The sequence below is a fragment of the Ostrinia nubilalis genome, chromosome 6 (genome assembly GCF_963855985.1).
Source record: "Ostrinia nubilalis chromosome 6, ilOstNubi1.1, whole genome shotgun sequence".
Lineage (NCBI taxonomy): Eukaryota > Metazoa > Arthropoda > Insecta > Lepidoptera > Crambidae > Ostrinia > Ostrinia nubilalis.
Window position 1 is genome coordinate 1,840,456 of NC_087093.1, and position 12,790 is coordinate 1,853,245.

Genomic DNA, 12,790 nt, shown 5'->3' on the forward strand with positions numbered 1-12,790 from the left:
TTTTAAAGCTAAACTCTTGTACTTTCACCGGAACATGTCGCAACCGGACGATGTTCGGAAACAGGGAGCTACGGTTATGGCACATAAATATTTAGATACCTACGTTGCAACAATTAATATTTAAAATTGCATATAAACTTTTAACAAACACGCAATGAACACTTGTAACATTAAAGCTATACATGAGATCTAAAGAAATATGGAGTTGAGGACGCGCCCGGTGCCCCCTGGGCAGGCCTGGCGGGCCCGCCCGCGCGACACAATATATCTAAGGTATCTTCGTATTTTATATTTATATTGGTACTTTTTTGATTATGAATCTATTTTTGTTTTTTTTTTCTGTATAGAAATTACACTAGGTTTGTAATTTGCTCGCGATCCATCCGCTGTTGACTCCCGCGCATCATATTATTGTATTTAACACCTTAACACGAATAGTTATATATGTATACACACTTGCACGAAATTAACTCGGGGAAGCGCGCTCTTTGAGAATTGACGTCGCAAGTTGCGAGTAGCGCCGCTCGCACGCACCAAGCGTTCTTTTCCGCTGTTGAATTCGGAGATTTATACGAAATCTCCATGCAACTATACAGTATATTATAAGGACAAAGTTTGCTAAGTTGAAGAAGTCAACCATAACTTGAAATGTTTTCTGATTTTCAGGACCATGTACAAAAATAAATTATGATTTCTTTTAGAGCAAACTTCAGAAAACATCTCAGGCCGGTGTCTTCATTTCGGCATTCAAATGTAACTGCTGATTATTGTGCGTTAGTTTCTTATATCGGTGTAACATTTCGCGGTGTTCAGATGCTTGGTGCGTTCGAGCGCCTAAGAGCAAAACACATTACAATGCAATATACGGCCTGTACAGTCCAATAAGTTGATATTTTATCATTTATATCACAGCCCATTTGGAATTTACAACACATAATAACACGATCTTTCGAAACGAAGGCCTAAGTTCGGTCTTATGTTGAAGTGCACTTTGATTTGTACACAGCGTTAAATAGGTACAACATTTAATTTTGTCAACAATATGTTCTAACATGTAGGTGCGCGCAGGGCGTACCGGCGGCCGCGCTCGTGGGACGCGGGACTCGCCTTCAAATAGGAACCAACGGGGGACTTTACACTGCACGATACCGTGACGGTTGTTTACCATGTGCGAAAGGGAAGAGAATAGAGTCAAACGGGAAAGTTCAGCTAATCGAGATATCTTATTTCGTACACACACTTAAGAGTAGAGCTTTTAAACAGGGTTTGATGATAGAGTATACAATGTAAATGGCAAAATGTATAGCTCTATTTGAAGGCGAGATAGCTTCCAAGTGAGGCGTCCGACGAACGACGACCTAATACCCCACATCGTGTATTGTCGTGTGTATCGGCCGGATACATTCGTGTTCGGTAGAGGCGGAAGGTCGAGCAAAGGATTAAATGAGAATAATTGGCCTAAATACCTAAGCGAGCGAACGAAGCTGACTGAGGTTCGCGCCTCCACCGAACACCGGTAGTTACAGGTCCCTGAGTGACATATTGGTACACCCCAGCGATTAGCTTATGAGACACACACGTAATAAAATTTAACAAAATATAGGACATATATACTCCATTCATTAGTGATCTATACGAACACTTATATTAGTGTGATCGGCGGGGAGACGACAGCGGTCGCGGGCCGGGCGTCGCGCGCTGCAGCGGACGCGGGTCGCGTGCTACCAGCTGTATGTACACATCATTAAAGCGAAATCAAGGGAATCCCTCACGACAGAAAGTGCTCTAAGGCCGCTCAAAAACAAGATCGTTTCTGATCCGCCCCGTAAACTAATCGAGCCGTGTGAAGGCCCTCAACAAAGGTAACAATGGGCGCGCGACACCCGGCGGCTTGTCTTGCAATATACAATAATTAAAATACATTTTTTCTTACATTTTCAACTTACTTAATAAATTCAGTTTGGCTTACTTCCAAGCAAATAACTAGTATAATAAATTTATGTTAAAGTTTCAGTTAAACTTTAAGTAAGTACTTAAGTTAAGAAGTATGATTACGAATGACAAAATTTTTATAACGTCATTTTATAATAATAATAATAATTTAATCAAAGTTAATAAATTGTATATATAATAATATAATAGAGTAATTTAATGATTAATCGATAATGATAATAATGAAGCATTCCTACGCGCTGTTTAATAAATTACTTTAACTAATTTAGTATACTCGCCGACTCGGCTTGCATATTTTTTATTTAAGTACGTAGGTAATGATATTTACTATACAATAAACGTTTATTAAATTCCTTAGAATTGTTGATAATACGCGAACAACCGCACCGTGGGCGTAGGGTATGTTCCTGCCGCCACCTGCAACAAGCGAACAATACCTTTTACCTGGTTATATAGATTTAACACCCCACAAGATCATAATTAACAAGTCTAAAAACAGAATTATTAAATGAAACTGCAATATTACCTAAATCACGAGGACATGAAGTGCTGACTGTCGATTCATGATGAGGACACTGTTAGTCTGCGTTCTCATGGATTCTATGGAATGGATGGATGGTAATAATACCCTCCTGACTCCTGATAATACTCACCATGGCGTCTGGGGTTAGTAAGGCCAGCCTAAATCACGATCCAAGCTGCTTCATGGTGATGATGACAGCTGCTGGTGATGACGTCACTCACCATGGTCACGTAATGAACGCGCAGGGACGGCGTCTGGGGTTAGTAAGGCCGGTTCGCATCCTTGGGCCGCTTCAGCTGGACCTTCAGGCGCTTCATGCCGATCTGGAAGCCGTTCATCGCTTGGATGGCCGCCTGGGCTGACGTCGGGTTGTCGAAAGATACGAAACCTGGAAAATTAAGCCGATTATAAATATTGAGATGTCAATGGGCAACGTCATGGTAGGTATTTGGAACGTAAGCATCGAAAGTCTAATTTCTTTGTAGGTCTAATGACAATTTGATTTTCTCCTGGGACAAACTTGACCTTTAGCGGTTGGAATTTATTGGCGGTCAAAGTGATGATCCTGGATACAGTAGACGCAATAGGGGAAGTAGGTACAAGCGAAGCAACTCGTCTGAAGCCTTTGATTAATCAGGCATGATCATGGGTAAGTAAATACTTTACTTTGCTACAGGGATAACGTGTGTTCTGGTATAGTATTCTCTTACAGGTATTTTTTTTCGGTGGAGCTATCAGTGCAGACTGTAGGAGTATCAGATACTAATACCAACACCTACCGTGTTGCGCAGTTGCACGGAAAACTAAATAAATGTTAGGTATTTACTAGAAATAATAGGTTGTTGCGTGCTTTGCACGCGTGGGTTCGAATCCCATCCTCGTCGCCACGTGTTAGGTATTTGGTAGGAAGGGGCGATACGTCGCACGTCAATCAAACAAGCAAGTCACATGCACACTGTTTTATTAGAAAGATGGCCGCGGGCGGGTCGCAGCCCGCGCCTATAGATGCTTATATCTAACAATAAATAAATAAATATAAAAAGAAAACTGAAAGGTTGCAGGTCTAGGTTTCACCTGAAGCAGTCGATCTTGTCAAGTGAGAAATGATACTGACCGAAACATTTGCTCTGGTTGGTGGCACGATCAATAAACACCTTGCTGCTGATCACGTTCCCAAAGGGCAGAAACATCTGCATCAGCTCCGCGTCCCCGAACTCCTGGGGCAGGTGGTAGATGAACAGGTTGCAGCCCTCGGGGCCTGAGATCGAGCAGCCTGGGAACATCAGAAAATCTTTAAAGAACTCACAAATCTGCCTCTGAACACCAGCATTGAGTCTTAATATTAGTTATAGTTAGATCAGGTACGAAAGAGCAAGCAAAAGTGTTGTTTTTTTTTGCTGAAAGATTTAAAACAGAAGGTAAAGATGACTGTCATTAAAGCAACAATTGACGGTCACATTTTTTTCAAAAAAGCTTGCTCTATCAGTACCTAGATGTTAATACTGAGGAAAATATTAACCATGAAGTAGCATGTCGTCAATGTAAATACGATCTGCAGTATCATGGTTAAAATCAACCACTTTGAAAGTAACTACAAGGATAAAGACTAACATTTAACACTCCACTTAACACAAAGGACATCAAGTGCATTTACAACTACCAAACAGTACAGCGACAGACTGTGTAAGAAGCTTTCAAGAATTTTGCAGGGTATAAAAGAAGGCCGAATGGTAGCTTCTGTTTGCCACAGTACAATACTTGCACATTGCAACACACATACAAATAGTAATGCAACATTTGTTATCAAACTAAGGACCATTTTCCAGGTTACTACGTGCTCTTTGGAAATTGTTAAACTTTAAGTATGAGTTGCACCACCTTTTTTAACCGTAACAATAACAATAACCGGTGCTTTTTGTATGGATTTTTTTTATGCAGAACCATGCAGGTATTTGACCACAATCGCACCTGATGTTAATTTGAAAGTATTTTGACGTTTGTCAATGTTAAAGTAAGATCGTGCAACTCAACCTAAGGGTTATTACAACTGGAAAATGGATAACCGAGTGGCAACGACATAAGCGGTTGCAACTCAGCGTGCTAACTACGCTTGCAGTCGCTGGAAAAGAAGCTAGATTGAAGGGGTTAGAACATCCCGGCGAGGTTCCTGGGACTCCGTCAGAGGGCTCCACTTACCTTCTCTCTGCGCCGGCGCAATGGTCGACATCGGTGGGGGGATGGGTTGCGGAAACTGGCCGTAAACCGCTGGATAAGCTGTCGAACATTAATACGCACATTTTCACAATGAAACACCTATTCGTTGCATACATGGACATGCAACAAGGTAATGTAATTAAGCTGCATATTATGCAAATACTTATTTGGCGAATCTGTAAAGATATTGACGGTAAATAAATAAAATAAGTTCCACATGTAAGTACATAACAAGACAATGTAAATAAAGATACATTTGACCCATGTAAATCATATTTCGACACATTGAATACCTATTTTAAATTGGTTATAATACACGTATAAATAAATTAGGTTTGCCTAATTACTGGACACTTAACACCGAACACTCAACTACTGTACTTATGTGATTTTACCAAATATTTCCAATAGCGTGAATAGACAGCGCATGATCCCTATTTACGACGAACATCTTCGTAACCATTCATCAGTCGATTGATTTGATAGTAAGTAGACAAAATAATGTTCCCTCCATGAAAACATTGACTAAAAATAGTATAATAAGTACCAAAAAATCAATCGGCTGTTAAGATAAATAACTGACAATCAACATTTCGTTCACGTGGCACATTGATAATAATATTATCCTACTATCATTACACATTAAATTGCTTTTACTATACAAGGGGGTTTGATAGAGCCATTACTTGTCACCAAAAATACATATCATGTGTCCTGCGCACACAATGTTCTACTAACGATGTTTTCGTGACTAATCAACATTTTAGTGACAAATATTCAACATGTTCTATTACGACATGTCACCAAGAGTATGGTGTGGAAACACCTCTAGTTATGATAAGATACTATTTATTTGATACTAATGTAAACATGAGATAAAAAGAGTATAATGATGCATCTTGTAATGAGTTTCAAGATTCAATGGAGTTATTTTTAAATGTCACTTTTATTACATAATCTCACTAATGATTAGGTGTTTCCGCAATACTTTGGTTGGTCTCAAAGCTAAGGCCTGACTCTACAAACTATTCTGATGTCTCTACCTGTCTCAATTGTCTAGCAAGAGAGAGAGAGACGGATAGAGTGCATCAGAATGGTTTCAGAGGAGGCCGGATAAGCGTGGGAGGGGTAAGGGGGATGGTCACAATCGTGCGCTACTAACCGACTCCAGGGAAAGGCTGCATGCCCGGGTAGGCCGCGTGTTGCAGCGCCGCCGCCTCGCCGTTGGGCAGTCCCTGTGCGGTCACAGGCACCGCTGGAACAGTTGAAATCGGCTCTAGAACATAACAAGATGAACATGTTAATTGTCAGTAAGTCACTTTTATATGTAGATGAGAGATAAACAGAAAACGGATAACTCCGCCGTTAATTGTTCTAAATTGTGCGGTAAATCCGCTAGTTACTTTTAGGCGCGTCATTCGTTTTGGGCTTACTATTTCCGCTATTCTAAGTAGGTATCCACTATATGTATCAATATATCAATAGTATAATAATGATAGATAAACGTTGGAGGTAGCCATTTGCGCGATACAAGGGGAACGAAGAGCGGGTAACAGGCCATGGCAGCAGGAACGGAAGAACTAATCTAGGAAAGAGTTCAGATTAACTGCTGCCGTGCTTCTAGTCCGGCTACGTACCCTACAGTTACATTGTAGTCCGGCTACACTACGCTACAGTATTGCTCTAGCCCCACTTACGGCCTGAGATCGTCTGGTGAACGCCGTTGGTGTAGACCACGTCATGTTGTGTCTGCCTTCGTCTTCTTATCGGAGGGGCTGTAACAAAAACCCTGGTGTCAGACATGACTCGCTAAGCGTGCCTTACGTTTCGCACGGAGTCATCTTTGTCATTGGACAATCGGCATGATTCAAGCCTGCAATGTCCTAACCAAACTGATACACTGCACTAAGTAGTTGTTCAGTCATCGAACTCAGGACTTTCGGGTTGGGGGATTGTCCCTATAGCCTGGACGCTGTTATGAGCTTCGAATGCTGAAGGTGTTTATAGTCTGACATCAGGGTCGTTACAGCCGAATTAAGGAACTAATTCTGATTAGTTCGGAACGGCCACATTACTAAGGTATCATTGTAATCTGGCAGCACTATTGTATTACTGTCGTAGCTACACTTACGGGCTGTGAAGGTCTGATGTACGCTGTTGGTGTCGACCTCGTGGTGTGTTATAGCGGCTACACTACACTGCTGTATTTCTGTCAATTGCGGTAACTTACGGCGTGTGAAGGTCTGGTTTATGTAGCAAACTGTGTTATGCCTGTAGCACGGCTACACTACACTACGCTACGTGCTACAGCACTGGCTGTAAATGCTGGTGAATGCTGTTGTGTGTTGTGTTTGGGGTTCACTGTGGAGCAGTTTGACCAGGACACGTGCTGATAAAACGTAGTTAGTTCTTTGTGGTAGAAGCGGTTCACTTACGGCCTGTGAAGGTCTGATGTATGCCGTTGGTGTAGACGGCTTCCTGCGGCGGCGGCTGGCCGTTGGCGGTCTGCGCGGCCATGTTGAAGCCGGGCATGGTGGGCGACGGGAGCGACGGCAGCGCGCCGTTCAGCGGCTGCCCGCCGCCCGTCCCTATCGCTAGACCGGTGAAGCTGTCTGAAAACGTAAGTCCTTATTGAGGATGCTAGATCTTGGGGTTCATGTCAGCATTAACTAACAATTGCTACTCTTTTTACGAACTTCCGTGCTTCAATATTGGAAGAAGTATTCGATTTCAAAACAGCTGCAGCTGCTAATTTCAAGTAAATTTTCGCGTCTGTTTAAGATTCGAAACATAATGTTTTTATCAAATGGTTGTTCTTTGTGTTCTTTCAGAACATTATAAATCGACCGTTTAAACAATCAAAGCGTAAAGACATTGGTAGAAGCAGAAATCGTAACAAAATCAAATTATGGATTACAATAACATGGGTTGTTGTGATAGGGCTCGCCCTCCGCCGACCCTTTGAACTTTTATTGCTCTTCATTTAGATTTCGTGGTCGTTTTCTATGTTGGAAATATTGGAATAGAATTAATTTTAGATATTGGGTACACAATGTGGTCGATTGGCATTGAAAGGGGTTATTTTACTTTTTGAGTAGGTAGGTACAGAAACATTAATAAATTCAAGAAGGATGATATTTGAATGAGTCTGACTAACACCCTTTTTATTTTATCTTCGATCTTAAAATCTATGCTATCTTCAAACTAAGATCAGATATGCTTAATCAGATAATATGGCTATGGTACCGCATAATATGGTTGTTGTTCCAGCGGAATTGAAAGTGAGGAGAGACGTAGCGCGGAAACTCTGATGTCACTGGGATATACGGATGTTGGGACATCGAGTGCTGTGTGAGATGACCTCTAGGTTAAACGAATGTTGCAGCAGAGAGCGCGGCTGATATGATGACATCATGGGTTCTGAGAGAATTTTCAAAAATATTTAATAAGCGCCAGCTAGCCCCAAAGTAAGCAGCTTATATGCTTGTGTTATGGGTGCTAGCTTAACGGATATACTACTTACGAGTATATACTTTTTAAATAAATATACATATTATACATATATAGTAACACTGGTAACACCCAGACCCAGACATAGGTATGTTTAAACTAGTTATTTATATAAGCTTGTGCTGGATAACGGATTGTAGCTGGATTCGAACCGACTGGCGTTGTAGTTTGAGACGCGAACTACAAGGGCTCCAGAATGCCAAGACGCTCCTTCACTCCTTTATCATAAATACTTGAATATAAATAACTACTTCTGGCTTAACAAAATTCCAGACAGGTTTAAGCTAGAAGCAATTGCCCCATCATCATCAGGGCCCTATTAGTCTTGACTGCAGGAGCACCTGAGCACGACCAATAATTTACTAGAGACAAATGGTTCACACGCCCTATGCTAATCAGACGTGTTGGGGAAGCCTTATGTTTGCCATTATTCGTCTACGATATCCACGGGAAGAGGGTTGGTCCTATTCTATTGTACCAGAAGCATAACAGGTTCAGCTGTTTTTTATCCACAGTCATTATCTTCTATCAATGAAAGTCCGGTCGCCGGGCACGTAGAATTTCGTCCAATGACCCCAAGCTACCCTTCCTTATCTCGCGCGTAATTACAATATTGCTGTCGCGACTGTGCGACGGGCGGCCGCAATGAGTGTGCGAGCGCGACAGCAATATAATAAATAATTACCGGACTTCACTTACCAGAGGAAGGCGGCACCACGGAGTTGGCCATCCCGTTGAGAGCGTGCGACGCGAGCGCAGTCATCGGGCTGATGTACCCTTGCGCGGTCGCCGCCACCATCAGGGCTGCCTGTTGTTGCTGCGAATCAGAACACTCACTCTTTAGAGGTTCTATTCCGTATATTTCCACGACAATTAGCACCTTATTCATATAACTATTACATTGTGACCTAAAGATAAGGTACATTTATGGCGTTTGGAGTTCAGTGACTTCCTAATATCATATTGGCAGAAACTTGAGACCATGCCATGAGTCACTTCGGCAAAAACGTTAGTTTTCGTACTAAGTTACTTTGAAAAATTAATAATAACAGAACATTTTAGTAACGTTTCGAATTATAGAAAAGTACTTATAACATCGCGCTATAAAGGTAAAAGTTACTAATCTGATACCAAACTGATTAAAAATGAACAATACAATTTACTACCAATTTTGGTTTAACGATTTAAGGACGACATCATGGCGGTGACAACACCCGAATTAACAAATATTACTATGAGGTCTCACAGTGCGGATGGACGCACAGGGTCCCAAAACATATTCATAGACAGTACTTGAATAGTAGAGTGACACACACACAGCATCGTGTGTGAATACGGGTGTAAAACTCGATGTTCTACATTTATCTGCGCACGCGGCGACAACCTAGCAAAACAACAACAGCCTACCTGCTCCGTGATGACCTGCGCGTAGGTGCCATACGCCCCGAACTGGTTGAACACGAACGGATTGAGCAGGCTCATGTTGCCGGCCATCTGCTGCATTCGTCGCAGTTGCCGCTCCTTCTCCGTGTCAGCAAACTTCACCACCAGGCTCGAGGACGCGCCCTGAAACAAATGACGAATTGACAATTAGAAAAAGAAAAAATAATTTTGAAAAGAGAAAAGTTTGAAAGGCGTGATTCTTTTGTTTCTCTCATCAGGCGAAGTTAGCTAACCAGTTAGAAAAGAAAATTATTCTAAAATTAAAACGATGAATTACCTATTTTGAAAAAAGAAAAGTTCGAGTCGTGACACTTTTGTTTTTTCGCTTAATATAAGTGCAGTCTCCTAATCAGTTAAAAAAAGTTTAATGCTTTTGTTTATTTTGAAAATATAAGTCCTATAATATGTACAGGTATGCAGGTACACAATTTTAACACATCTTTATACTCTACCTTTCAAAGCTGATTAGTTTATGCAGTAAGTGCTTGACAGAGGTTCCTAGCCACTTATAGTTAACAGAATTTAACGACAACAGCTTTTACCAACTTCACTAAACAATACAGTATGAGCTCTCAAGTTTCGCATAAAGGGCTTGCTAAATCAAATCATGCATCATAAAGTGCCTGTTGCCTGTCATGTCTCCACACTTAATGGAGCGTATTTATAGAAACAACGGCGGGGCTCGAGACAAGAAAGAAAAGAGTCCCGTCATCCCAACGACTATGACTAAGCTAATTGGGTCAAAGACAACCCTCGCTGAATGGGAAACATCTTATTATCTGCGGTAAACAAAAATCTTCAATGTTTAAGGATGAGTGCCCGAAATCCTCGTTTGATGGCACTTATTGTCATATCGTCTCGTTATTTCAGCTTATGTTAGGATAGTGAACAATTTTCCTGCTCTATGTGAAGACTTATTAGGGGTTTTTGTTATTTCAGTATTGTGATTTGAAGTACAAATAAATTGAGATCTGTTCAAACTAGTACCTATGCATAATTCTGTGAACGTTTGAGCATATCAGACTGCATGCAAGTGATTTTGAGACACACATTAGTGAGAATGCGTTTCAGATCAGAATGGATGGGTTGAAAGCAGTCACATTGTTCAAGTTTGTGCTACAAAACGTTCCTGCACTCTCTCTCGTAATTTGACTTTAGACGCTGCAGTTGCAATTCCAACAATGCCAGACGCGCGACTTTGCGCGCAATATCGCCGTTCGAGCGGCGCTGCGGCAATGAAGCAGCCAATACTGCGTCGGCTGACTACCAGCGGCGCCCCACAAACTAGAGAGCAACAAAACGGAGGCAAGCGTTCGTTCGCATTCATTATGTATTTGCAGACAACGGGCAAAAATGGCGTGCCGTGCCTCTAGGCCGGTAGGCCGCGCAACAGGTCGCGCGCCTGTCGGTGCAACAAGTTATTTTGGGCTCGATCCAAAAATGCATCGGTCGGGCGGCCTGCAAACTTCGCCAGTCTTCTGGCTTCCTTCCATTAATAGTTTGGGCCCACTCGGGCTAATTGCCGCGAATAGATTGCTAAGTAGCCGTAATGGAGGCCCGGGCGTGCGCCTGCATATAATTGGGGCCTTCGTCTATTTGCCCGCGAGTTTTGTTCGCCCGACTCTGTTTGTCTTCAATATGGAATCAGTAGTGATGCCAATATTTGAAGTATTATTTTCTGTTTATTTATTGCTTGTTGTTTAGTTATTTTCTGAAGCGATGAAATTGTATTCGTATTCAGTTCATGTTATTGGAATATCTGAAGTAATGTAAATGGTTGATATTGTTATTGAATGTTTATATTGGTTCAGCCACGCCCATTTATGTTTGTGATGGCTCATAAACTGGGCTGATACTTTTTGTTATCTCTCAATTCTGTAGTAAGGATCTATGTATCATTATGTAATAATGGAAAGACATTCTATGTCTAACGCTGGGTTGCACCATCTTACTTTAACTTTGACAAACTTCAAAAATCTCTCAAACTCCATACAAAAAACGCCGGTTATATCGTTATAGTTACGGTCAAAGTTAGGTGGTGCAACTCAGCCTAAAAGTCTTTAATATTGATCTTAAGTAAAACACAAAAAAAATAAGATTAATACGTGATTAAGTTGTAATAGCATTAAGTTCGTTTATTTTTTTTGTGCAATTAAGTTTCTTTTGAATGAAAAATATAATAATGTAATCAATCAGTCAGTCAGATTCTAATATTTTATCCTACTAATATTATTAAATGAAAGTTTGGATGTCTGGATGGATGTTTGTTACTCTTTCACGCAAAACTGCTCAATACTCAATACTTTATTACTTCACCACATTAGCTGAACGGATTTTGTTAAAACTTTACAGTATTATTGTATAGAACCATAATAACATTATAGGCTATAATTTATGACGATCTATGACAAACTTAATTTCACTCGGGTGAAGCCGCCGGCAAAAGCTAGTAAACTATAATTATTATAATAATATCTCGACTATTCTATTTCCAAGTTAACATAATATGAACATCATGAATAATTATTTTCAGATGTGGACATCCATCCAACTTAGAAGTCAGTCTTAATTCAAAAGTTTTTTTAAAAGATGCTATTTCGTAGTATAAAGTTACTACGCAGGTGCTTCGTAGTCAACGACTACGAAATTCGTAGCGCATACGTAGCTGTAGCACAGAATAGTGCGTGACCGTTCAATCGTTAACGCGAAACAACGTGAACTCTATGTGTGACGTATGAGAATGTATAGTCAGTGTCAAATATTTGGTGACCTAAGTGACCAAAAAGTTGACAAAACAACCTTATTTCAATTGTAACAAAGACGTGTTCAAACTTTTTGGCTACTTTGGGTGTCACCAATTATTTGATGCTGACTGTATCATAGTATTTCGAACACTGTTTTCAGCGTATACTCGTTTATTTTCCCGAATAAAGTCAACACACTAGTTCTGTAGTTTAGTGCGCACTTCAATGAGCAATCAACAGCAACGTAATGTTTGTCGCTGATGCTGGAGCTACAACGCAGCGCTTGTTTTATGAACGCGTGTTTGTTTTTAACCTGGAACGTTCATCTGGAAGTGCTGATAGGGCAAAACTTTAATAATGTAAAATACCCTTAACACTAACACACATCGTATTTTTGTGTAAT

General features: G+C 40.8%; 1 protein-coding gene across 1 annotated transcript in view; it reads right to left on the reverse strand.

Moving 5' to 3' along the window:
* Positions 1 to 2,127: 2,127 nt before the first annotated feature.
* Positions 2,128 to 12,790, reverse strand: part of LOC135072400 (CUGBP Elav-like family member 4) — an 825,344-nt gene continuing 814,681 nt past the window's right edge. The window contains exons 7-15 of the mRNA XM_063966309.1: positions 9,608 to 9,766; positions 8,900 to 9,017; positions 7,126 to 7,302; positions 6,388 to 6,465; positions 5,853 to 5,966; positions 4,673 to 4,750; positions 3,591 to 3,767; positions 2,698 to 2,864; positions 2,128 to 2,370 (exon numbers count right to left, since the gene is read on the reverse strand). Of these exons, the coding sequence (XP_063822379.1) occupies positions 2,737 to 2,864; positions 3,591 to 3,767; positions 4,673 to 4,750; positions 5,853 to 5,966; positions 6,388 to 6,465; positions 7,126 to 7,302; positions 8,900 to 9,017; positions 9,608 to 9,766 (1,029 nt within the window). The 3' untranslated portion in view covers positions 2,128 to 2,370; positions 2,698 to 2,736. The remainder of the gene's footprint in view (positions 2,371 to 2,697; positions 2,865 to 3,590; positions 3,768 to 4,672; positions 4,751 to 5,852; positions 5,967 to 6,387; positions 6,466 to 7,125; positions 7,303 to 8,899; positions 9,018 to 9,607; positions 9,767 to 12,790) is intronic.